This window comes from Suricata suricatta, chromosome 5, assembly GCF_006229205.1.
Source record: "Suricata suricatta isolate VVHF042 chromosome 5, meerkat_22Aug2017_6uvM2_HiC, whole genome shotgun sequence".
Lineage (NCBI taxonomy): Eukaryota > Metazoa > Chordata > Mammalia > Carnivora > Herpestidae > Suricata > Suricata suricatta.
In genome coordinates, this window is record NC_043704.1 from 80,544,433 (window position 1) to 80,572,374 (window position 27,942).

General features: G+C 45.2%; 1 protein-coding gene across 3 annotated transcripts in view; it reads left to right on the plus strand.

Moving 5' to 3' along the window:
• Window positions 1–27,942, plus strand: part of DGKG (diacylglycerol kinase gamma) — a 210,241-nt gene that overhangs the window by 124,092 nt on the left and 58,207 nt on the right. For all 3 annotated transcript variants that reach the window (XM_029939689.1, XM_029939690.1, XM_029939692.1), the window contains one exon: window positions 18,873–18,963. In XM_029939689.1, coding sequence (XP_029795549.1) covers window positions 18,873–18,963 — 91 coding nt within the window. The remainder of the gene's footprint in view (window positions 1–18,872; window positions 18,964–27,942) is intronic.

The window sequence follows — 27,942 nt, forward strand, 5'->3', positions numbered from 1 at the left end:
AAGTCCCTTTGCAAATGAAGGAACTATTTGATCTCTTCTGCAACTCTACTTCTGTGGAAGGGAAGTTTGAAAATGTGATTCCCTTGCATGGTCCCTCGCCCTGTACTCCATTTTGCTGTATCAGAATAAGACCAGTTTGTGTTTTCTGTGACTTTCAGAGGTAGCAAGCGTGGCCGTCTGAACTAGGTAGTGGTGGAGTTGTTTAAGCACACATATTCCCTTGGTGTTGATTAAAGTCCTTGAAAGGTGGTTGTCCCAAGGTCATCAGCATTGCTCCAGCCTACTCCGACAATGGGTAGCCGTCATTTATAGACTGTTTTCAAGAATTTCATGTACTTTATTTTTAACTGGCACAACTCTCCATGTGTAAGGTAAATATTATGGATGCATTTTACAGATGAGGAAATGGAGGCCCAGGGAGGTTACACAGCTTGCTCAAGAGCATACAACCAGGTGACAGGGGAGCTGATATCAAAACCTCTGTCTGTCTGACTCTGCAGCCTCCGTTTATACTGCTGCCCTTCCCTACATCTATGGATGCCCAGTTTGGTACCCCTGACCAAGGAAACACCCAAGAAAGAGACTAGAGAAGAACCACAGAGACAATGAAGGGCCCCATGAGAAAACTTTAAATAAGGCAAAATATATTTTGTTTTGTTTTGTTTTGTTTTGTTTTGTTTTTGGAGAGGAGGAGCAGAGAATGTGTTGGGACTTGGCCTTAAGTGTGTGAAGGACTCACAACAGGAAATAGTGACCACACCTTCTTACTCTTCATCTTAGTTCAGAAAAGAATGAGGGGAGTGGGGGGAATGTGCTTCTGAAGTGAGGAATTTGTGTTTTGGATGAGAGGAAGAATCTCCTGGCCTGGAGACCCATTAAAGGCTAAAATGAGTTTATAGAGAGAAGTTATGGAATATCTTGCAAAAGATTTCTAAAAATAGAAGCCAGACACATTCATCTGGGATAACAAACATGTCATCTTCTCTGAGCCCAAGGGGTGAGTGCACTGTACCCACCAAACAAGAGTCCTCTGCCAACAAGCAACTGGGGTGTCCCCTAGGGGACCTTTCCCTCCTTTTGCCCCTCAGCTCCCAGCTGGTCCCCATGATGTCCCCTCCTAAGGATTGCCTCAGCAGCCCCCTGGCCATCTTGATGCTCTTTCTTCTCGGGCCCCCACTTTGGTAGCTTCCCATGTTTCTATCCTGTTTCTGTCACACAAGCACATGCTATCACAATCCATGCCCCATTTTATAGAATTTAAACTCGCCTGCCTTGCCTTCAGGACCCTTTATAAACATCTCCCAAACACCAGTCCAGCCCTATCATTTGCTTGCTCGCCTGCTCTCCCCTAGTCCGCTCCACCCTAAACTCCTCAGTCTAGTGTGGCATCTCCTTCCGGGGCATGATCATCACTTATTGCTTGTTTCCAAATACAGTCCAAAATACTCAAAACACTCCCTCCCTGACAGATCCCAGCCCTCCACTTTCTCTTACAATCCACCTACAAGGTTTTTGACACATTTTTTCCCACTTTGATTTTTTTTCCTCTTTGTCTTCTATAAGTTACTGTTCTGGGGCTAAAATGTTATTTCTCCACCTCATTCCTAAGCTCGCTCACTCAGAGAAAGTGAACCCTTTTTGGGATCCACTGACCTAAAAAACCAGAAGGATGTTGTTGAGCATGTTCCCTCATTTGGCCCAGACGTGTTAAGCATCTATCCGGGGTTAGTACTGTGCCGGGGCTGAAGAAGTATGGATTACCACAGCCCCTATTTCCAGGAGCCCTGAGGGCTAGTGGGGAATATGAGCTTGTACAGAAGCTATCACCAAATGTATTCATTTCCTAAGACAGCCATGACATACGACCATGAACTGGGCAGCTTCCAACAACAGAAATTGATTCTCCCACAATTCTGGAGGCTAAAAGTTTGAAATCAAGGCGTCAGCAAGATTGGTTCCTTCCCAGGCCCTGAAGGAGAATCTGTTCCATACTTCTCTTGCTTCTGGTGGTTGCCAGGAATTCTTGGCATTCCTTGGCTTGTAGCTGTAAAACTCCAATCTCTGCCTTTGTCTTCACATGCATCCTCCTTCTGTGTCTGTGTGTCTCTGTCAGATTCCTCTCTTCTTATAAGGACACCAGTCATTGGATTTGGCCCACCTTAATCCAGTATGACATCATCTTAACTTGATTACATCTGCAAAGACCCTATTTTCAAATACAGTCACATTCAAAAGTGCTAGGGTTAAGACTTCAACAAAATTTCTTGGAGAAGACAATTTAACCAACCATACTAATCCTCCCTCAAGCCCTCATAAATGAAGGAAATTTAATATGGTGGGCTTTGTTTTAACATGGAGACAAGAATAATGAGCATGTTGTGGGAGCACCTAACTGAGAAAGTGCGATTAGACTTCAGAAGGAAGGTTATATTTGAGTGTGAGATTGAGAGAGAAATGGGAATGCCCCGAGTAAAGAAGGAGCTGGGTGTATGCTAGGAGGAGAGAGGCAGCCTGGGCAAAGAGCAGACATGCAAGAAGACCCTGGATGTGAGGAGAGAGGCTAGTGGTTCTGAGCTGAGGTGGAAAGGCAGGTGAGAGGCAGTTGTGGCAGGATCTCAATGCGTTGCCCAGGAGTTTGCACTTTATCCTACAGGTAAGTGAACAGATGAGAAGGTAGTCAGTCAGCAAATTCTTTTTGAATAGGTCAGTGAGGGAATGAATTATCTTTTCAAGTATTCAAAATTTCAGGGATCCTGGAAACGGGGACCTTTATACTGAAATGTATGGGTGTACGGGCTGTTAGGTCAGAGAGCCACCCGGAGACAGAGGAGGTAACCCTCAGGGAGACAGGAGGAGGAGGACTGTCAGGAGAGAGGCAACAAGAACCAGCTCTGCTCACCTGAGGGAGTTCATACATAAAAGGGCAGGAAAAACTGTGGAAACCAACCACAGGGCTTTGTATCACAAGCCCTGAATGGTGAAGCATGCTGTTTGGTTGTGGAAGTAGAAATCCATATTGAAAAAAATTCCACATGGCATTTGCTTCTCACATTCTCCCATGCAAACATTGACTTAGGTGGACTTAAAACTTAGCATAGGTGGCTCAGTTGGCTAAGTGTCAGACACTTCAGCTCAGGTCACGATCTCATGGTTCATGAGTTCGAGCCCTAAGTCGGGCTCTGTGCTGACAGCTTGGAGCCTGGAGCCTGCTTCAGATTCTGTGTCTTCCTTTCTCTGCCCTTACCCCCCACTTGTTCTCTCTCTCTGTCTCTGTCTCTCTCAAAAATAAATAAACATTAAAATATTTTTTAATTTAGCTTAGAATGGTTTTTGTTTTTATATCCAAAGAAAAGAATGTTGGAGTTTATTATCCCTCTGTTATACTTGACTAATTAGAACTTTGGAGAATTATCATCCATTTGCATTAGGGGCATTTCTGTGATACACCAGCATCCATCTATATATGTAGAGCTGATGTGATTAGCATATTCAGTCTGATATATTTTCCTTAAACTTTTCATACTTGTACCTGTTTTATTAAAAAAGCCATTGAAAAACAATAGGTATTCTCAAGAAAGATTTAGGTGATTACTTTTAATCCTTCATTTAAATCAACATTTACTAAAGACAATTCTAATGCATTTGTTACTTGGCCAAAGGAAATTGTAAAAGCAGCCTTTTGCTGTATTCATCAGGAAACTCAGTAACTCTCTGGTGAAATAACTATATTATCTCTCCAGAAACCCTGGGCAAATGGCTCTACAACTCCATATGCTAGGCTGTGTTCCCTTTCCACGAAATGCAGGTACTAATCCCTGGGTTTCTTTCACTGCATCCAAAATCAGAGAACTGAGTTTTAGCTCCCACCCTTTCTCTTACTTACCCTCTGTCCTTGGGAAAGTTACTCACTTCTCTGATTCTTTAACTTTCCTGTGTATAAAATGGAAATCACAACTATCTCATATGATGCCTTTGAGAATTAGAGTAGAGAAATGAATGGATTTGAAATCTTTCAGGAGCTGGTGTGATACTATTGGTTATGATGGGAATTTGTAAGAAGAACATGCAGCAGTACACAAGCAAGTACATTGTAGACTCTCTCATTCAAATGTATAGTGTTGTGACTCTTATCTGTAATACTAACCCTACAGACTCCAAGCTTTGGACAGGACTTTAGGTTTTGCCTCCTTCCCAGCATAAGCATCCTTTTGTAAACACCCCTTTGTGAGGGATCATCACATCTCTACTTTGAAGATTGTATGAGTGTGTAATTTCCTTTTTCTTTTCACTTTACCACTTCACCTTTTACTAAGAAAGTATTTTCCCTAGATCTAATGCTCTTCAATGAAAGAGAGGCTCTCCTCATTCCAAGAATGTACTCATACCCTCAGATTGCTAAAGCATCAGGGACTTAAATGATTGCTAAGTAGTCATGTTTATTGAACCTACACTTAGATTGAAATTCCTCACTGTCTAATAACAAGATGTCTTCTATTCTGTTGAATGAAGAGTTTCTTTCATCTTCAAAGTGGACCTTTTTGGAGAGTATTCCAAAGTGCCAATCAAGCCAAGTACCTTCCCTTACCTTTGAACTCAATGGGCTGAAAGTGTGTCTGTAATCTCTAGTTTGGAATTACCACAGGGCAAGTGGTGGTAAGAACATTGTGGGTGAATTAAAACCCCAAACTGTTCGTCTTAGTGAAACCTTATTGGAGCTATCAGTACATTCCTATTAATTAGCATTCTATGTAATGAGGTTGTCCCTTTCCTCTTCTGTATCACCTTGTCCCTGGACTTGAGCAGGGAGGGAAATAGACGTTGCTCATAATCAGAGTTTCTGCAGACATGTGCAGGGTTGAGGTAAAGATAATACAACAAGATGCCCTCTGATTTGAGCTAATGGCCTGGTTCATGATTTGTACTTATAATCTTGCACTTCACCAAACTAGTGATAACTACACTAAAGAAAAATGAAACAGTCAACAATAAGCCAATGAGTTAGAAAAGAAGAGATTTGAGGTGGACTTGGGATGATAATGTTATTTCTGTGTACATGATCAGTGCAAATACCAAGCCTCAGTCTTTGACATCAGATACATATTAGGACTCATAACCAAAGGCACGAGGAGTTCAGATGGGAAGAATCCGGTGGGGAAGGAAATGGGGATGACAGTTTTGAGGAGCTCCTAAGAAAATTTCCAGAAGGAGACTACAAAGGTCTCTGTGAGGGGTCACAAATCCAAATGGCAACAGAGGCCAAGCAGTTAATGTAAGTGAGGGAATTGAGGGAGCGTGAGGCTGTCAGGAGTGGTGGGGACTCTGGCAAACTGGAAAGTATGTGCCCTGTATAATGGACACAGCCAGCACTCAGCTCCAGCCAATTGCTGCTAGGTTGGAAAGCTACCCAAGTATTAATAAATCGGATTTCCCCAGAGAAGCTGGGCTCCAGGTGTGTGTATATAATCTTTAAATCTTCCCATTTTAAAAACCTTAGTGCAAGTCAAATGAACACATTTCCTGGCCTCATAAGATCTTGGGCCTCCAAGATGTCACACTGATGCTCAAGAAATATAACCCAGGGATGTGATGGAGGACAATTATTTCTTCTTTTTCTTGCTTGACCTTGGTCACAAATTATTGGTGCTGCACATGTAAATTGATCTTATACCAAAGGAGCAAATGAATGGGCTTCAGGAAGCTTAAGCGATCAGTGTCTTTGCATTGATGAAGGGTTTTTAGATGCCCTACAGGAAATGATCCAGAAAGAAAAGGGACTCAGAAGGTCAAAGAGAACATAAAGCAAAGTCAGAGTCTGACCAATAGCTAGATATGACATGGAAATAAAGAGGAAATGCTCCCATCCCGTTTGGGAGAAAAAAGTAAAGTGTGAGACTATACCCAAGGAGAATAGACTTGGACTTTCAGGAGAAGGGAAATCAGGACAGCTAGCAGACTCATCATGAGGTTTCATGAGAGCCGATAAAGTAGCTTCTTGGGTTGTGGGCTTCAGGCATGTATCACAGTAGCACTGGTTAAAGTGCATTCCATGGGATGTGAAGAGGAAGCTCTCAGGAAGACAGTCATCAAATACACCTGGAAAATTCCAGGTTTAGTATACTTTTTTTCTGCATGATATTATAGAGCCTTTAATATAGATTCTAACCTATTGAAACCATGCAAAAGCAAGGTATTTAGTTTCCCAAATTTACTTGATCATAGAATTCCCCTACCCCAGAGCATCTTATGAAATCAGTATTTTTGCTGAATTCACTGTGGTGAAACTCCTGCACTAGAGACCAAAAGGGGTGCACATACTCATATAACCCACAGACTATTTCTCCCTCCTGCCTGTGGGTGTGGGGGACAAATAACACATCCAGAAGAATCCTCGTCAATATCACTAGTGACTCTTGACAATAAAATATTATGGAGGAAAAAAAAAATAAATAAAAAAAATAAATAAAATGTTAACTAAAAAAAAAATCACTAGTGACTCTGGTGTCTTGAGTAGGAAACTAGGGACGTGGGGCAGAAGCAATGCTGAAGTCTCTTCCTCAGCGATGAGTCATAATTTTAGAAGAAACAGGCACGTATGGAGAACACAGAGCTGCTCTGTAGCTGATCGGAGAATGACTGTCCTCCTGGACCATGGATCTTGATGCTGGAATGACAGGCCCCTGGGCCAGGAATCAGGAGCTTGTCACATAAACCAAGAGGAATATTTTTGGCCAGAGACTTGAGGACCAAACAAGAGAGCTTTCAAATGTGATTTAAAGGGGATAAAGTAGAATGTTCAAATGAAACTCTAAAATCACAGCCCATGGAGGGGCAGCAGGTGTGAGCTAGAAATAAGAAGCCTGGCAGAAGAGGTGCCAAGCAGTTCTCCGGAGGAACTGGCAGGGAGGAGCAGCGGGGTCACATCCACAGTGGGGACACATTTGCCAACTGCACGGTGAGGGGACAGAGAAAGCAGGTTGGGGTTCTCAGGGGAGTGAGCTTGACCTCCGAGACCACAGAGATTCATTAGGATCGAACATACAACCAGAATGCTATGCTTGTGAGGGTGACAGGTTCACACGATCGCAGTCACTGCAGTGGGTGTTAGGAGTGCACACACAAGTATCAGAAGTCACAAACATCAGAGTGGAAGCAAAGCCGAGAGCATATGGATGAGCTTTTCTAAAGGGCAAAATAGAAAGGATTTTGCTGGCAGTGTATACTACAGTCTTCTCAGGCAGAGTGAGGCTCTGGCTGATGCTTTCCTAGTTAAGATTTTGAAAACTGGCACAGGAAGAAGATGAAATAGGGACGGGAAGGGGGTATTTATCCAGGCATCTTCCCCATCTAATGAATCATTGGCTTCCCTTCCTAACAATTTCATGATTTAAAAGGTAGAGGAAGCAAGGAGGGAACTAGTTAGTCTGTATTTAACTCTGACCAGGAGGTGTCCAACTGGTTGGTGGTATGGAAGGCACAGGAAACTTAAGAAGAAGTAACCAGATTGTTGTGTAGTTTTATAACAGGAGGAGGAAATACAGTGCATGCTTACACTGTGCCCCGACTCACCTCCCTATCTCTGCTACTTCCCACTTCCTCCTGGTACCTCCAGCCCCATTCTGATGAGAACTCAAGCCCAGACTTCAGGGTGCCCACGGGGGATTTGAGGGCACAAGAGTCCCCATGTCCCTTTCCCAGGAAAGGGTCTTCCAATCCAAATTTGACAAGAAAGGTGTACCACTTATATTTCAAGTTGGAACTCAGAATCCATGAGACCACAAAGCCAGTTTTATATATAGCAGCAGAGTTCTGTTTTGCCGTTATCTGAGGGTATATCATATGATCCATTCTCAATTAATATCCCCAATAGTCCTGCAAGGTAGATAATGCCATCCCAATGCAAGATGAAGCAACTAAGGCACAGAGACTAAATGACTTGCCCCAGACTACATGGAAATCAGTGACTGACCTGTGGCTTGAACCCAGGCCTTTCTTCTGGCTTCTAACGAAAGCTGCATCAGTTCTGCCAAGCTGTCTCCCAAAACAAGATACATAATGGGTTAATTGGCTCTTGTAGCTTAGCCTGGGAACCCAATCTCAACATAACATTGTTTCTATGGGGAAATGTGCTCAGAGTGGCAAACAACTGGCTTAACCAAGGAACTTTTGTAACCTGACCTATCAGAAATCTGGCACAGCCTCATGTTCAGAAAGACTGGTTGTGGGAGAGAAATAGGAGAGCAGGCTCATTCATCACCTCAGATGCTAGGATTCCATTCCAGTGTAGCTTTGCATTTTTAAGGAACTACAGTCTCAAGTGCATCTGTAGAATAACCACCAGAGCACCTACCACAGTGGGTAGATATGAGGACCACATGAGGGATCCTTTGGTTTGTAAACTTTGGAGTTCCAGCACACAATAAACATTGGGCAAGCGGAGACAGAGGTGATTCTCAACAGACAGAGATGATTCTCAATGCAAAGTTCTGCTGTCTCTCTAGGGACCCACCTGACAATCAGTAGGGTGCGGGTGCAGACCTGTGTCTAGGGCCTTCCTCTGCTCACCCAGATAGTTTCTAGTTTCTAGCCTTGGTTGGTCAGGACCTGGGAAGTGGCCTTCTTCAGCATGATTTCAAAGGCAGAGTGGCTTGCCTTTTCTGGGTGTTTGGGGGCTTATGTTCTAACCAGCCATCCTTGGCTACCTGGGCCTTAACTGTCCTCACCCACCTTCGAAGACCAGCTTCCAGGGCTCTTCAGAGTCAAGGGCACACAACAGCTAAGTAATCATTACAGAACCTTAGAGACACACATCCCCACCTGCCTTTGCCCCTTTTCCTCTGGGTGCACGATTTCTCTTTGTCCAGGTATTTGACTTCGCTTTCTGAGAGGGCAAGCTTATTCAGAGCCCTCTAGCATCAGCCACATTGGCCTGAGGGGGATTTTCATTCCACAAATAAATCTTCAAAGGAAGAAAGGATTGCTAAAAGCAGCCAAACTCTGTGAGATTTTTAATATTTTATTTCATTTTATTTTTTTGGATGGGGGAAGGGAGCAATGTTCTCTTGGCAAGGACAGATACTGGAAAAACACTCCAGAGACGCAGGCCCACAGGAGAGGAAAACCCTAGCTGCCTCACCAGCTGTCGTTCCTGTGGGTCACCCCCAAAGTGGCAGGCCCACATGGCAGCATTCACATCACTGTGGCAGATCTCAAGTAAGGCTCTGGGACTTCTAGAGACCCCTTCGCCTCAGAGAGGCCATGCTGTGAGCATGTTCAGTCACAGTATCAGAGAAGCCTCCCTGTTTTGGCCTGTGCTTATGCCTGCACACGCACACAGGTGTCCTAAGAGGTGGGGAGGATCAGATTTCAGACTCTGTCAGGCTTCATGCTGGAGGCCTGCCCTGAGGCAGAGACTTTGTCAGGTGCCAGATAGAAATGGGGAGAGCACCAAAGGAAAATATGTTCGTAGTCCAAGGAAACACACTGTCTGGCTGGAAGAGAAGGGTCACTGTTCAGAGGGGTAGATGCTGTGGACCCCGGACTCCATCAGAATGGTGGAGAGGCTGCCCAGTGGGTTTGGCCCTTTGTTACACTGGGACAAGAGTGGAGACCAGAGGCCTAAGTAAGGAGGCCCAGACCATAGGCTCTGTACCACGGGGCTCTGAGTTCCAGAGCCAGCAAACCTGAAGCTGCAGTCTCTTAGCTGTGCCTGTGGCCGGGTAGATGTGAGCAAAGCCAGCCCACAAGCACAACTGAGAATGGCCAGCAGCTTTGCAGTCACGAGCTAGTGTGGCTCTGGCTGACTTTTTCACTTCTCTCAGATATATCTGGGGCCCAGCAACAGAAGCCAGGGCAGGTGGAAAGGTAAGGGGCAAACAGGGACTTGAAGTTGGGAGCTGGGCCTTGGATTTCAGCCAGTGGATCACCAAGGACTGGTCTCAGCTTCCTAATCTATACCATGAGAAGGCTGCTCTGGCTTGACAGAGAGCCACCATGCAGAGCCGGTATGGACTAGCAGTTCTGCATGCACCCTTTTACCATCAAATAGTGCACTATTCTTATTCATTCCTCATCACTCACCACTGTGGGTGCCATATTGAATACAGTTTCTGTCAGCCATAAAGCTGTTCCAAGTAATAATTTATTTTCCCATTTTTATTATCCAACAATACTGATTATTCAATCAATGCCTCTGGTTACCAAGAGGTGACCAATGCAATTGGTTTAATTCCATTCTGTGGCAAAAAATTTTAACCCACTGGTGAGCTTATACAGCCTTTATTATGAGTAAATGCACAAATACTATTTCACATCAAGAAATGTAGCCAGTAACTCATGGACTCCTTTGATACTTCGGAAGATTCCTTGGAACCTGTGATCTTCTGGCTGGGAATCCCCAGACCCCCAAAAGTCCCTTAAATGCAAACAATCTGTCATCTGTGATTTTGCAGGTAATTTTTTACACATGAAAATGAGTTAAGAAGTGTCTTCAGAAGTTATTAAGAGGATTCCATATTTGTATTAAAAAATACATTCTAGGCAAGTTCTTCCTCCTTTGTTGGCCTTTTTGTTTCTTTCTTGAGCTCTTCCCTCTTTTTTGTTCCCCATGTTTCTACCCACCCCCTCCTGGTCTCTGGTCACCAGTATTCCAATCTGTTCACCACCCTAGACTTTTCTGGGTGCCATGAACACCATTCTGTCCCCAGTGTGGAAAATGGCCAGCAAATACCTTGCCCCTTGAAACTGAAATACATTAAGCCAAGACAAATCTGTTGGCAGGAACAGTGGGCACAAGAGTCACAGTCAGAGAACAAAAACAGCTATTTATAAAGCCTCCTTCCTGATTGCTGGGGGCTCACTTTCCCTTGTACCAGAGGGGCCATAGCCCCCTCTTGGAAAAGATTCTTCTATCCACAGCTCCGTGCCTGAGGGTCATGGAGTACCCATTCCAGTGAGCAGTGAGTCCAGGGGACAGCATGCAGGCCGGATTAGATGTGGTGACAAGCTTTCTGATGGGCCAGGGCAGCTGGGTGTGCCGGTGACACAGATGGCCTCTGCAGCACCTGTGAGGTAACGGTCACGGGCCCCTTACAGGACTTAGTACCCTGGCCTTAGAACCAAGCCCACCTGCCTTGGCTCTTTTTTTATTTTTTTAAATCTTTGATCTAAACTTTAGGTCACTTGGGATTCAAATAGTGTAAAATGTTAACAGATAAAGTATTCTCACTATTATTACTAACCTTCATCATTCAATTATAATTCAACTCAAATCGCATTTGCTCTTTCTGTGTTGCTATCACATCTGTTTGATTTTGCTGGATTATCATTTACCTTAGTAACCTGACGCTAGTGTACTCTCTTCAGTAGTGGTAGCAACATGCCACAAATAAACAAACAAACCCATAGAGTAGTAACTGAAATCATTTGCTTTGTTTTTTAATTGAGCTGCACTTTATGAAAATTTATAATTAATGTACTAAAGTAGCCTGTTGACATGGGATAGTTTTCCCCAGATGCGTAGTTTTGGGCCTTTTAAAAAACTGAATTTGTTGCCAATTCTAATAATCAGATTTTACATAAAAACACATATTTCTGACTTCTTTTTAAAAGATCGCAGTTTTGGCAATACTTGGGTCCACACCCCTGCATGGCGACAATGTGGAGCTCCTGGGCTCTCTCACACTATCCTGTATTAGGGTACAGGATATACCTTGCATTGTTCAGGGAGCTGGGAGAAACCCTGGAAATCAGCCATTCCAGGCCCCTCATTATGATGAGGAAACTGAGGCCAGGACGTCCTGAGTAAGCCATGGCGTCACCTGCCAGTGTGTGAGAACTGGGGCTACAAGGCAGACCTCCTGCCTGCTGGCCCAGCACGCCCTCTGCCGCATCAGTCCGCTCCCTCCACACCACACAGAACACTACCTTGCGGGTAGCATATGTTTCACAAGACTGACAAAGAAGACCTGACTGACAGTTTGAGTCATGACCCACTCAGGGAATCTGATTATCAAAGTCCAAACCACAAAGAGGAACACCATCACCTCAAGGGCTCCTATTTCTAGAAATAGCTGTAGTGTCCTCTTTGTAGCCTTCTAAGTCCAAAGAAATGTTTTCATGTTTTCATGACTTCAAAAGTCTATTGCCCTTAAAACTTCCATTATCAGAAAAGGGCCATCAGAAGCTCATTGCCTTTGCTGGTAAAAATGCCCAGCAGCTAGCTTGGTTTCACTTGTGGATATCCTTGAAAACGGGCTATTCATAGGCTGTCAGGATGATGACTGAATCCAGCCCTAAATTGCTGACAAACACAAAAGAACATTTTTTAATTAGTCTCACTTTGCCCTTATCTGCCCAATGAAAAGATTCAACTTAACAGTGTGCAATTGATGATATTTTCTTATAAAGCCGGGAGGAGAACGGGAATTAAGAAAACCCAGAAATAGAATCAACCCACAGTGTCACTGCTGCTGTGTGCCTCTCCTCTATGTGACTGGGAGTCTCCTGGAGCCCAGACAAGGGTCTTCTGCCTCAAGGATGGGCTCAGCTGGGGAGTTTAGAGCCCGACAGTGAACCTAGGAGTTTCTTGGACATGGAAACCAGCCTCAGGATAACTGGTTAAGGATTAGTCATCTTCAGCTAAAAGGTGATTATGAGAAGGAAAGACATGATGAGCCAAAAAAAACTCAGGAAGAGAGATGCATAAAAAAAACATTCCAGAAGTCATTAAAAACATGGTTAGCTTTATTTTCGTCAGATATTCTGGCTGCCTGGAGTAGACCCCCACCCCCACCCCACGCCTGCCCCTACCCTTGCAGTGGTAGGAGAATGAGTCTCCCAGTGATTGCATCTCCTAGCAACAAGAAAGAACAGTTAGTGAGTACTTACCATGCATTAAACACTGCTTGGTGCTCTATATTTGCCACATGAGCTTCACAACTTTGTTGGGTAGAAAACAATATTCCCATTTTGTACAAGAAACAAGGCTTCAAAGAACTTAAATCACTCACCTAGCCGGTAAGTGGCAGAACACCAAATGCCATGTTCTTGTACAACTGAAGGGGAAACAGACAGAAACCAGTGCCATGTGCAGGAGCAGTAGCCATCCAACAAGGGCTGACAGTAGAGTGTCTGGGGAGACATCTTCAAAAGAGAAGGCAGCACACTGGCATTCAGGCTCTGGCTGGCACGGTGGGGTAGGGGCTGTATCTCCCACTGCAAATTGTAGAGTATCACATGCCTACAGGCTTTTACCAAAGGCTTTGGAAAAGTGCTGGTGCTGGTCAAGGAAAAGGAGAAAAAGGAAGACAAGGCAAAGGAGAATGCATACATCAATCTATGAAATTTTTATTGGTAGCAACAGTACCTATTCAGAGAGTTCTCCTGAGACTGAAAAGAGATAATACATGTGAAATGCTTAGCAGAGTACAAAATCAAAAGGCCAAAGCCTGTTCCAGATCAACAGGAAGCTCAGCAGCCCTCCATGCTATACAGATTGGCTCTGACAGTGCAGACAGAACCTAAGAATCCAGGTTACTGCTCACCTGGTGTCTTGGTATGTAAGGATAGTAGGCTGGGAGTTTGGTTTCCTTCTTGATCATATAAAAGTGGAGAAAGCGGGCAACCAGTAACCTGCAGGGAACCCTGACTCAGATAAGCCTACCAGTGAAATCCTTGGCAACAACACACCAACATATATTAAAAAAAGTTCTGCCTTATGTCACCTGGCTTGAAGCCAACCTCCACCTCAGGGCCCACCATTAATGGTTGACCTCAATCAGGCAGGTTCTGAGAGCCATCTTTACCTTTGTCCCAGTAGTAGATGTCCTTTCTCTATCTCTACCCCCATGGCCCCTGCCTTCATACTTTCAATCATTTGGGTGGCTAGGATTGAGACAACCAAAGTAATTTCCCTTTAGATGATCTCAAATAAAGGCTAATGGCTATTTTTCTGGTTAACCAGATAAGTGACCTTCATTTTGAAGAGAGTACTTTGACTACTGACAGGGCACTGGCAACATTTAGTCAACAAACTTAATGTGTTTAGGGGATGAGGGCCTTCTGTAGACCAAGACCCATTCTAGATGATATCATATGTCTCCTAAACTGGTTTGCCTTCCAGCATTCCCTGTTCCACACTGCTGGGGATGGTTCAAGGACCGTGTTGATTCAAAACCTGGATAGACAGGCCAAAACACAAAGGTGCTGTCCTTTAATTACAAAGGGGGCTGCCACTGGGAGCTGGGAGGGCCTGACAGTCTGCATCAGGCAATGTCTCCTAGCGTGTAATGTAACCACTAACACCCCAGGTTCTCAAGTGCATCCATTTAACAAGCTGGTGAAGGAGAACCACAGCATCTAGTAAGGGCAACCGGAACACCACAGAGTATACAAAAGCATACTTCAATATGGTGACAGGGTAGCGGAGCACAGAGGTTGGGTGCCACTCTTCACTAACTCACTTTGCAACCTGAGACAAGTTACTTGTCCACTCCAGATCTTAGTTTCCTTATGTGTAGCAATGGTATCTACCCCATAGGATCCTCTGAGACTTGAAAGAGATAGCATATATAAAATGTTTAGCAGCTATGGATATAGGCCATGGGTATGAGATGTATTCACTTCTAACTAAACCGTGCCTGAGTTTAAAAAAAAAAAAAGTAAAAGCTCTTAAATTTTGGACACATAGTCTTCCATGGGTCAAAGTTCAAATGTTAGTGTCTCAGTGAAGCCATTAAAAGAAAGTACTCTGTGAGGCCAGAGACTCTTGTTCATCCCTTCCTTCCAAGGCTTACACAGTGCCTCACCCATAGTATGGCTCAACAGATGTTCTGTGGATGGATGCATGGATAGATAGGCCAAAACACAAAGGTGCTGTCCTTTAATTACATAGGCGCTGCCACTGGAGAATGGATTTGCTCTGTCCCTCTCTCACTGAATGGCACCTGCCATCTCTCATGCTAAGATAAAAATTTGGGTGTCACTGTGACCATTCTTTCTCATTCACTCCTCAAAACCAATCAGCTCTGTCAGTTCTGCCTCCTAAATTTTAGCTTGTGAATGCATTCTCTTCTCCATCACTCTACTGACCCTGCCTTTGTTTAGGGCCTTCCCAATTCTGTTCTGGATTTCTACACCACCTGCAAACTACTCTCTAGGCCTCCAGCCTGTCTGTATGCAGTCCTTCCAAGCCACTCTCCACACTTGGGACAGAGTGATTTTTAAAAAGCACAGATTTGATCAGGACATTTTACTGCCACCCCATACTCCCAAGCCCTCGCCAGCAGCCTCACTTAAGGATATTCCGTGATACACTATATACTTAAAGATAAAGCCCAAACACCTAAGCATGGCATCCTCAGCCTTCACAAATGTGCTCCTGTCTGCCTCTTTGGCCTTACCTAGCCAATCACCAACCCACCTACCTTGGGCTCCAGGGCATCGGTAGCAAATTTATGTCTCTCTTGCCCTGTGCCATTGCCTGGGCTTCTTCCTCTGCCTGAATGCCCTTCCTCCACTTTCCCCGTTCCCTTCCACATTCTTCAGAACTCAACCTTGCCATCAGGCCCCTGGGTTGCTTTCTCTGATTGCCCCTCGCGCAAGTATTGAATCTTCTTCCTCCTCGGTACTCCCAGGGCTTAGGACTTAGCCCACAACTCTGTGATCTTTTTCCCTGCCTGTCCTTCCCAAGTGCCTGGTTCACACAGTGCAGTGTTTTATCTTCAGTGTACTTAGTACACTCCCATCTAGTTCCTGCACAAGGAGTTTGGTTTTTTTTAATCCCTGCTTTCATGAAGCTTATATTCTCTCTCTCTCTTTTTTAAATGTTTATCTATTTTGAGAGAGAGCAAGAGCCAGTGGGGGAGGGAAGAGAGGGGAGGGAGACAGAGATCCCAAGCAGGCTACACACCATCAACACAGAGCCTGATACAGGGTTTGACCTCACGCACCATGAAATCATGACCTGAACTGAAATCAAGAGTCAGATGCTTAACTGACTAAGCCACCCAGGTGCCCCAGCACAATGAGTTTCTTGAATTGATAAATATTTTGTGTCATACCATTCACTTTCTCAGAAGCATATTCATAATCAACATCACATCTTTGGATGTCATATGACCAGGCAAGATAATTAGCCAAGGATTAGAGTATGGTCTATAACTCTAGAAAAATCTATTAGAATAAACATGTGGAGAACATATGTTTCTAACCAAAAGTCAAGACATGATCCAACAAACATGATCACATGTTTTTCTGTTCTGGAAAAATTGCACATATAATATCTACAGCCACCCAATCTGATCTGTCATTTTTGCCCTACTATGTTATTCAAACATGCCAACTCAAGACATTGAATTGAATTACATGGTATGTAAGTGGCTCAAGTTCTTGGTGAGCTTGCTCTGCAGTAAGAACTATGTGAAGTGCTCTGCAATCACTTACAAAGTGATCTAATCTTCTCACTCACCCTCTGAAGCAGATCTTTTTATTATCGCCATCTTACAGATGAGGAAACAAAGGCATAACACTTGCCAAGGATTACACAAGCAGCAACAGACATCTCACCAGCAGTAGATGAGCAGTCTGTTTGATCCTCTCAGTCATTCTGCTACAGTGACCTAACCATGACCTCTTAACCTTATTAGATTATCAGAAGAGCCACTTCTGGGCAAAAATAGCTGGTGGCTTCCGGAAATTTTTATTAAAACTCTAAATCTCCTGGCAATAACTTTAAAAAGTCATGATTCAGACCAGAAGTGATATTTGAAAATGGAATCACAGTGCAGGTCTCTGGGCTGCAGAGATGCTTTCACTGCCAGAGAGGAATGCTCAACCTTGACATTTATGACAATCTGTGTTTTTCCTGTCATGGGGTTTTCACCATCATTGTCCATTGAAAAGCACTGGCCCTCATTTTATCCTCCCCGAGGAATCCTGTCAGGTTTAATCAGTTTGTCCTGTTCCTTGACTGCCATTTCATTGGGATCTAGAGGAACGTTTCTTAGAGTCTTGACAGCTGACCACCTACATAATGATCCCGCAGGCACTCATAAAAATGCATATTCCTGGGCCCCATACCTATCACAGAGAACCTCTACAGATTGAAGCCCCAGGAAGCAGCATTTTAATTGCATTCTCCAGGCAATTCTTACAAATACCAATGTTTCAGAACTACGAATGTGGTCTCCACATCCTCACAGTTCCAAGTGTGCTCCTTGGACCAGCACCAGCAGCTTGCTAGAAAACACAAAATTCTTAGGCCCCAGTCCTGAACAACTGAATCAGAACTTGCGTTTTAAGGAAGGTGATTTGTATTTACATGACTGTGCATACAGAGAACCAGTGATCTAGAACAGTGTTTCCCAATATTTTTTCACTTTGTGGCATGCATGGAAAACAAAAGCACTTGTTTAGCATACAGCTGAGAATGCCCACTGCAACAAAAGGGGCTCAGCTCCAACTTGGCCACCCCGAAGACGGAGGGGATCGTTATTCTGGGCATGCCTGATTACAGCACACTAGTTGAGTAGCTCTGGTCTACTTAGAAGTATACCCAATTCTGCTAACTTTCTTCATTAGGCATAACTCCCTAAATCTTGCCTATTCTTATCTCCCTCATTATTATCATTTCTTCTCAAACATATGTAGGGTCTGAAATGCTACATCAGCTAGGTCTTAGAAATCATCATGTAGTGGAAGAACATAGTTACATCTTCACATTCCAGGGGACTCTGAGAAATGCAGAGATAAAAAGTTGTCTGTTGTTCTGGAGTCATCTGCTATGCCCCAAGGAATAGCAATAAGAGCCTTCTGCTCTCCAAAGAATGCTCCTTTCCTCTTAGTCCACAAATCTGAGGATGGAGGACCACCAGCACACATGGTGGCTTCCTCTCTTCTGAAGAATGTGCCAAGAAAAATGTGATTTTGTTTAATCCTTCCTAGATGTCCCTTCTCTCAGCTAGCTCCTTATAATGGAGCAATGGATACGTTGGGATGGAGGGAATGGAAATAGAATACTTTCAGACACCCTACTTGGTGAGATGATCTGATTAAAATGACTAAGTGTTCGGACACACCATCTGACTTTGCAAAGCCCCCAGCTACATGGGAATCCCCCACTAAAGAAGATGTTGAAAAATTATAAAGCTCTAAATGATGAGCTCTTACTTTGAAGCAAATGACAAGATCTATCCCTAAATGAAATAGTTATAACCTAAGCAAATATAATTGAGGAAGAGGTGCTGGGGGAGAACTCTTGCTCCCAAACAACTCACTTTTTTTCTTCTCTTTTCACTTTATCTGCAAATTTGTGTCTAAGTCTCTCCATTCTGCTTACCTCAGTCAGAGTATAGACAGAGTAGCCCATGTTTTGGTTGGGTTAGTGTGGGACTATCTCTTCTCTGTGCCAAGACTTAATATACCTCATCTCGAAAGTCTGTCTGATCTTCCCTTACTACCCAGCCATACCCAAGAGAGGGCTCCACCTGAAGTCCCTCTGCATTAGTAGTAGAGAGGACCATGACCAGAGCATGGTGTCCCTTACCACCACCTCTGATTGATTTTCATAAAACCCTTCCCTTGATCCAGATCCAGAGGCAAACATGCCTTTCTCCTGCTCTGACCGGGAAGTTCAGAGCAGTTGGTGGTTCAGCTGAGTAGCCATGATGTCTACAAAATGAGTGGGTTTTTTTCTAAGTTCTTTGCCAGAACAGTGGGAGAAAAATCTCTACCCCTGATCATCTGATCAACAAGTGCTGAAAACACAGGAGTGGGGAAAGCTGAGGGCGGGGGCCTCCCAGCCTCAACAGTATGGCTATGTTACGTGAGCACTTCAAATGCAGGATACTGAGCCAGCTCTCTGCTTCATGGTGCAGGATGAAGAACAAGCTGTGGTACTTTGAATTTGGTACCTCGGAGACCTTTGCGGCCACGTGCAAGAAGCTGCATGACCACATAGAGTTGGAGGTGAGTCCTTGGGTGGGAGTAAGCCTTCCCCAGACCTTAGTTCTGCTCCTGGACTCTCATTCTCACCCTCAGGACATAGCCCCTGGGTCTTGAAGATGAATGGAATCCATTTGTCATATCTCCATCCTGTTCCCGCACAGGGAACAGCCTCACACAGGCTCATGCTGACGGGGCCCCAGTCACTGGACCTGCCCTTTTGGGCCTGTCCAGAGAGTCCTTGGGCTCTGGGACCTGGAGGTCCATTCCTGTCCTCAGCCCTGGCCCCACTGTGGCCTTGCAATTGCCCCTTTGCAGAGAGGCAAGCACTCAGTTGTCACCGCCACAGAAAGAAAAGCTGCTGGTGGGGAGAGGCAATGTCCCAAGGCTGGTAAAAGTCTGGGAACTGACAGGCACAGGGCAGCACACACACCGCCCCCCAGGCTTACTATGCCCCTCCTGTCACAGCTGCTTCAAGGAACCCCAGTGGGCTTTGAGGGCAGGCAACCTGTGCAGCTGCTCAGAAGAACCCTCAGGTCAATGCTCTTCTGTCACCATCTTGAAATTCTTGAAGACTTTTTAACAAAGGGCCCTGCCTTTTCATTTTGAACTGGGCCACTTAAATTCCGTGGCTGATCTGTGGCTAACTCTTTCATCACTTTTATCAGTCTTCCTCACACGGTTTGCCTGAGGCTTCCCTCCCAAGGTTGATAAGCTGCCCTCCCCCCACCCACTCACCCCACTCCTTCGGGGTTCCCCTCAGAAGTCTCTTCACCACTGTGCGAGGGCTTCCTTGGTCTCCAGCCACGTGAAAGCCCAAACGTGCACACCAACTTGCGTCAGCTCTGCGGTTCCTCGGGCTGTTGGTTTCCTTGCCAGTGGTTCTCAGCTACCACACCACCTCCCCGTGGGATTCAGGCCTGTTGCCTTGTTCTCACATGAGAAAAACAAGGGAAAGAGGCAGCCAAAGAGTTCAGCCAGGGTGGGCTCGCCCTGGCCCACCAGCTTTGTCTCTAGGCCTGAATTAGCAGTCAAGTTGGGCCTGGGCACCCCTTTGAGGAGGAGCATGTGGCCTAAAGCAGTGTGGGAAAGCCCCACCGTTCTCTGAGGAAGGCAGCCTGTGCGCACAGGGAGTTTTCACAAACAAAACACAAAGCCAGAGATTCTGTGCTTCTCTTTGACTCATCTGCCTGCCTCTCCCCTCCGGTTGCTTGGTTACCAATCCCAGGGTGGGAGGAGCTGGTCAGGGCTAATCCCTAGAACTTTTGGCCAGCTCAGGACTCAGTCGAGGGCAGCAAGGTCCAGGAGCCAGGGCTCTGTGTCCCCAGGTGGGACCAGCTGCCCCTGGGAGAGGCTGGGGAGCTAGCCCACCTCTCTGAATCCACTGCCTGGGAAGGAGCTGCAGAGAAGGAGGACAGGGCTGGGCTTGGAGCCTGAGCCCCGCCAACAGAAATGTGTGTACATTTCTCCCGTTGGCATGATCGCCTGGTGGGGTCTCTTTAAATATACCACAAGCGAGGGACAGCCCCGGCCTAACCACTGCCAGCTGCAGGCACACAGCAACTGCTTGTTCTCCCTGCAGCTGGCCTTGAAACTGTGCCCAGAATAGAGCAGCTTGGCTCCTCTGCCTCTGCAGCTCGCCCTCCCGGCTGCTGGTTCCTTCTAGGGCCAAGACACAACAAGGGCTCCTCCTCAACCCCACGGGGGGCTAGTGGCCTCTCTGCAAAAGATGCTGATGACCTCTGGAGGGAGTGGGATTGTTCACACTGTGGGCTGTTGGGTACTTTGGGGAGCATTTCCTGTTTTCCTTATCTACCCATAATGAGTCTTTTTAGTATTTATTCATGGGGGGGGTCATGTGACAAGCAGCCTCTAATACTGGCAGAACTGGGGCTGGCACCATTTTTCCATCCAGAGAGCAGTGGGTGGATGGTCCTGTGCCTTGTAATCCAGAGGGGAACAGAGAGACAGAAGGGGGCGAGGCATGTGAGGGCCAGGGGTTGTCCTGATGTGAGAGCATCAGGGGCCTGAGGCAGAGCAGTGAGAGAAGCTGGTTACGTGACCTGCTAAATATGGCCCCTACGCACAACAGCCCAGGCCCATGAGGACCAGCACACTCATCAGTTCGAGGTCAGTGACCCCAAGAATAACTGCATACAGGTGTTTATATTACCCATCACCACTTTCAAAACCCTATCTCAGCTTTTATTGCATTGTCACACAGCAACCCTATGAGCTGCATAGGTCAGGTGTTATTATTCCCATTTCATGGAAAAGCAAGCTGAGCACAGACGTTTAGGAGGGTAAACAGAAAAGTGCAAAGGGAAGAGGAAAAAGTCACATGCTTCAGCCGCCTACCATAATGTGTCCTCACCAGTGAGGTGAATGTCATCACATTTTTTAAATGTTTATTTATTTTTAAGAGAGAGAGAGAGAGCACAAGCAGGGGAGGGGCAGAGAGAAGGAGACACAGAATCCTAAGCAGGCTCCAGGTTCTGAGCTGTCAGCACAGAGCCCAACATGAGGCTGGGACTCAACAAACTGTGAGATCATGACCTGAGCCAAAGTCTAACGCTTAGCCAATTGAGCCACCCAGGTGCCCCTCATCACATTTTTTTAAATAAAGAATCTGAAGCTCAGAAACATCACGTAACTTGACTAAGATTCTATTGCTGGAAACTGGTAAGAGAAAAGATTCGAGGACTCCTGGAATGAATTTAGTTTGAACCCAGTAGAGATTTACCTTAAAAGTGTTAAAAATTCAGTGAATTCCTCAGCATAGATACAGTTTTTTCCTCCTGTGTTGAATATGGGCCCATTTGGTTCCCTCTCCGTTGAGGCAGCCAGGTGGGTCTGCTGAGAAATGCTTTAAAAGAACAGAAGACACAGTCCTAACCTGCTCATTTGAGAAAGGAATCAGTTCACGCTGGACCACAGGAGAGTCAGAGTTCTGCCTTAAAGTTTGCAAAATGCTTCCCCATGCAACATCTCGTTTTATTTTGATCCATCAAATATTGAGGGCAAATATTCACGTCTTTATGTGTCAGGAAGCTGAGGCTGAGAGGTTCAGAAATTTGAGAAACAGAATAAACTCCTAGGGGTTGAGGGGAACAGATAGTAAAGTCTGTGTAGTTGCTGTGTGTGTGTGTGTGTGTGTGTGTGCGCGCGCGCGCGTGCGCATGTGCGCGTCATGCTGGGAAAAATAAAAGTGGTAAAACTTTATTTTTTTTTAAGAGACAGTGCGAGCAGGGTAGGATCAGAAACAGAGGGAGACACAGAATCTGAAGCAGGCTCCAGGCTCTGAGCTGTCAGCACAGAGCCCGACATGGGGCTCGAACCCACAAACCATGAGATCATGGCCTGAGCTGAAGCCGGCCGCTTAACCTACTGAGCCACCCAGGCGCCCCTGGGGTAAAACTTTAAAGCTAACCTGAGAACAGGCAGGGAAGGTCTCCATTAAAAGTCTCTCACAGGAAACACCACCTGCTTCTCTGAGGCTAGTGGCTTGTTGAGAAGGACTAGGAGGCTCGGTTGCTTCTCTGGAAGCTTACAGCCCAGTTGACAGCTGGTTAGTATAGTATACTCACTTAACTAGTGCTAAAGAAATTAGATGCAGGTGCCCTGGGGAACCACAGGAGCCAGATTACTCTAGATGCTCTTTTGAGCTGCTCAGGGACTCCAGCCAGGGAGACGGTAACGCTACATCTCCTCACCTGCAGACACTCGGCCAGAGCAGGCACTTTGAAAGGGGCCTGGCCCAGACACACAAGACCAGGAGGTTAGCCCAGCTCTGTAATTAGGTCAAATAACTTGCTGAATAGTGTGTCTGGACCTCAGTATTCTTATCTATAAAATGGGGGGAAAGGGGTTAGGCTATTTCCCAAGGCTATTATCCAGATTAAAGTTTTCATGGTTTTTTTTTTTAAACTAGCAATGGAACTAAGTGCCTCCCAGACTCTGCAAAGCAGCCCTAAGTGGCAAGTGTCATCACCTTTCCAGAGTAGGGGATAGAAGCTGAGAGAAGGCAAAGGGCTCCCTTGAGGTCTACAGCCTATGGATGGTCAGGTCAGGCTTCCAAATCCAGATTTGCCCAAAACCCAGGACTTTCAAGGCAGTACTTAACACTTCAGTTTAGAGCCTATATTCTCAACTAAGTATGGGGCATGTATGATCTCCTTTTATTCACACACTTTTATTTATTTTAACATTTCAGATAGCATTAAAAGTAGGCATGAGATTTTTGCCTTTATCAAAAAGAGAACATAACAAATATTGGAAATGCTTGCTCTAAATGCTTCCTTTCCAGCAACTATGAACGTGAGTGTTGTTCCTGGAAAATGGGTCCTCTGTAAATTGTGGCTGACGCTAATTAAGAAGCCAGCATGTCACTCACATGACTGTCATCATCACTGGTCTCAGGCTTCTCTCCGGGCCTCTTAGTCTCTGACTTCTCTTCCCTCCTGAAGCTGCCATTAAGGTTCATTTTAATCTGATTTCACCTGAATAAACAGATAGGGGCCGGGGTGAGGGAGGGACACAGTGAGTCACCTCCCCCACCCCAGGCCCAGAATAGCTTTGGAAAGGTTTTTAGACGTGATCATAGCTAGGTGGAGCCAACCAGGCAGGCTTCAACTCGAGCACTTATTTTACATGCTGTGGAAATTTTTCATTTTACTGGCTAAAAATAAGAACTTCCAAAATTCCTTGATATTTTATCTACTTTAAAACAATGTTCACAAGGGAAGGCTAGCTGGCTCCACTAATATGAATTTCTGCATGGGGAAAAGTGAATCCAAATTTGGAAGCTGCTCAAAAAAAAATGTTATCCAGTATATTTTGGGAATCCGCACATCAGTTCCCCCCACCCCACAACATTTAATTGAGGATTTTTTTAAATGCAACAAAGTCTTGGGAACAATATCCCAGTTCCCTCCCTCACTTAGAAATATTTGCCAATATTTTGTTTTATTCCCTTCAAGTACGGTTTAATCAGGGGCACCTGAGTGGCTCCGTTGGTTGGGCATCCGACTTTGGCTCAGGTCATGATCTCGTAGTTCATGAGTTTGAGCCCCGCATTGGGCTCTGTGCTGACAGCTCAGAGCCTGGAGCCTGCTTTGGATTCTGTGTCTCCCTCTCTCTCTGCCCCTCCCTTGCTCATGCTCTGTCTCTCTCTCTCTCTCAGAATTAAATAAACATTTTAAAAAATTTAAATAATAATAAAATAGAATATTACAGATAGAACTGAGTTTCCCCACAGTCCTTTTGTGCCCTGCAACTTGCCGTTTTCATTCACCAAGATGTTCCTGAGACCTCCCCATGCTGATGTTGATAGAGCCAGTTGGCTACTTTTTTTTTTAATTTTTTAATGTTTTTATTTATTTTTGAGAGAGAGAGAGACAGCGTGAGCAGGGGAGGGTCAGAGAGAGGAGTCACAGGATATGAAGACAGGCTCCAGGCTCTGAGCCAGTGGTCAGCACAGAGCCTGACACAGGGCTCAAACCCACGAACCATGAGATCATGACCTGAGCCAAAGTCGGATGCTTAACCGACTGAGCCACCCAGGTGCACCCAGTTGGCTACTCTTAATGGCTCTGTGGTCTCCATACCCCATCCCACCCTAACCCTGTCATTGCCCCCACCCCCAGAGATGAGAAGGAGCAGAAGTAGGAACCTTAGCAGCTGCCATGGAAATGCAAGTGGTGACCATTTGCCCGAGGGGTTTAGCAATATACACTGCACTGAATACGTATTTGTAGACCACAGGACCCAACAACCCAGACCTAGAGAATTTCCCGCATGCGAGCTCACAAGAGGCTAAGCAAGCTCAGAGACGCAGTGCAGCATTTCGTTATTACAACAAAATGGAACCCACCCAAATGACTGTGTTCTTCTAACACGTTGAAAAGACAGTGTGAGTGGAAGCACTAAATGCCACTGAATTATACACTTTCAAATAGTTAATTCTGTCTTATGTGAATTTCATCTCTATTTTTAAACACTTAATTTTACAAAAGCATGTTGGGCACTGTGGTAGGGATAGCTGATCCTTACCATGGTATGGGACTTGTCTATGAGAATCCAGAATCCTAAAACTGACATTTAGCACAGCCCTGTACATGTAAAGGAGTTAGTAAATAATGCATCAGGTTATTTTAAGAGTGGGCAGATACCTTTAGCTACCCCAATCCAGTCAAGTGCCATTATTTTTCAAAAGAGAGAAATCAAGGACTTTACAGGTAAAGTAGCTTGGCCAAGCTCACCCGGGCCAGTTAGGTGGCACAAGGCCTGACTGGGGGCATCCTTACTCTGCCTCAGTTCCACCTACAATATCACACGCTCTAAAATGAGAGGGGAAGAAATCTACAGGCTCTGTGGCCTCTTCTGGCATTCCAACCTTCTCTGTGTGGGCAAGGAGAGCCCTTCAGAGCTTGGAGTAATGAAGGTAGGAACTGGCCAGACGCTCAGCCCAACGGCCCAGCTGCAAATCCAAGGGAATGAAATGAAAACATGCTCCCAGGGAAAGGAGAGGTGAGAAGAGCATTCAAAGGGATTTTGAATTCCTGGAAAATAAAAAGGTGGAAATCTGATTACACAGCAAACCTTAGAGTCAAAGGAAGGCTGCAGTGGGCCTAAGTGAGATATCCTTCCTCTGGATTGTTCCCTTCCACAGTCAGGGCCAGGGTGGCTCCATCACTCCAGCGCCATCCTCACCGTGAGACCGTCCAGGGCAGCTCTGGCCACCTGACATTCCTTCCTGACCATCACCCTGTCCTCACCGCTGCTGGTGTCCCTACCTCAGTTCCTTCCTGCTCCCTCCTGCTACGGGGGCAATTCTCCTGATTGTAAAAGTAACCCAAATTCACAGTAGAACTTTACACTATAGAGGGGCAGAAAAGAAAAGCAGCCCACAATCTCAGCGGTCGACTCAGCACTGTTATAATGCAGGCCTTGTTTTAACCCTGTAAGAATATTAGCTTTTGTTTCTTTAAAATCAGGATTCTAGGGGCACCTGAGTGGCTCAATTAAGTGTCTTGACTTCAGCTGAAGTCATGATCTCGCAGTTTGTGAGTTTGAGCCCCATGTCAGGCTCTGTGCTGACAGCTCAGAGCCTGGAGCCTGCTTCAAATTCTGTGTCTCCCTCTCTTTCTGCCCCTTCCCCCTCCCTTTCAAAAATAAATAAACATTAAAAAAAATTTTAATCAAGATTATAGAGGGACCTCTCTGATTCTTTGATTTCTTACATATTTACCCATTTTTCAACACAGCTCGATCCTCCCTCTCTGCCTCTTTCTGCCATGTACTGGCTACAGGTTTCCTTCTCTGATCCTTAAAATCTTTCAGCCAAATAAGAAGAAATGATTTCTGTCAATTTTCTCATAAGCATACCACTGTTTGCTTCCAGTTTCAGCCCCATAACTTTTTCCCTCTCTTAAGCATCCCTCTTTTTCATCCCCCACAAATGTGTATCCTATATTTCACTTCAAGCCTCCATTCATCCATATGCTTTTATTTCCTTGTTCTTTTCCACTTCTTTTGTTCTTTTTGAATTGCTTTGATTTTCTTTGTCTGCAGACTCCTGGCTATACATACTTTGTGTCTTCCAAGGACCTTGGAATAACTTTTAAGGATGCATTCTCATGTGCGTATTTTCACAAAGCAGCGGGAGATACAAGGCACAGTGGCTAGATGAGGCCCTCGGTGATCTCAGATGACCGGAATTGGGGTCATGTGGCAGTATGTTGGGTTAAGAGGCACTCCCCCTCCCCCGCAATGGGTTGGGCTGGGCTAACCTCTGCCCCGGTGAGCTTAATTTTTCTACCATCAAGGTCCTTTAGTGAAAGAATAACTTTCCTAAGCTAGGTCTACAAACAAATGCATCTTCTAAGTAATGATCAACTGTGAGCTTCTATCAGTGGGAAATGTATCATTTCTTTTAGACTTTTTAGAATATCGAGAAGAAGTCATCATCTTCATCTCCATTCTCAGGAGATTCAGGAACCTCAGGGAACAGAACCATTCCGGTCTTTTCCTGTTTCTACCACTGGTTTACGTAACAGATGGGAATATTACAGAGAATATCACAACAGAGAGAATATACAAGTATTATTTGTTGGCCCTTATCTATCTTAGGGAGGTCATAAACTTGCTGATCCTCGTCTTCTACAGAAGAGGAATTAAGAAGGTGGAAGAACTGACTCAGGAGTGTCTATAACCTAACAAAGGATCAGATAAATACCCTGTGCACACATACATGTTATATCTGAAGTCCATTAGGATCAACAGTCATTTACCTTGCAACAACTTTGTCCTGGCATCTTCATACACGCCTTATTTAATCCTTAAAACAACCCTGCACATTGTATATCATTCCCATTTTAATACTAGAAAACTGAGTCTCCTAAAGATAAGTAAGAACTCTAGGATCAGATGAGTATCCAGCCCACAGGGCCACAGCACTTCCCGAAGGAAATGACCTCTGTATTATGCTCTACTTTCCGCCTAATGCCTATCTCTCGGTGTGGACGGCGGGGCTCCCATTTTGGATCTGGCATATGTATTAGGCAGTCAGCTGTCTGAAGCAAGGACTCTGTCTTACTACCCATTCTGTATCCCCAGGCCTAGCCCAGTGCCTGAAATGCTCTATAGTCATTGCTCTATAGTTATTAATTATAAAATTGAACCAAAGTGTTAAAAAAAATCCCATAATTAGCGTAAACACTAATAGAAATGACCACTTGACCAGCCTCAAGCAATACTTTCTGGTTGAAAGCCACCAAAATAAAAGGGACCCACCTTGCTGCATTTGAAACACAAAGGAGGAGGTGGCTGAGCTGGCCGCCTGGCACTTGGGCCTTCTAACTGCCTTGAATGGGACGTCCTCCCACACCCATCCCTGAGTTGTTGCTGGGACCTCTGAAAGCAGCAGAGGGTCTGAGACAACTGTCAACCCAGGGCAGGAAATGCCATAGTTCTCCCACTTCTTTCCCACTGAAGAGAGTTAAG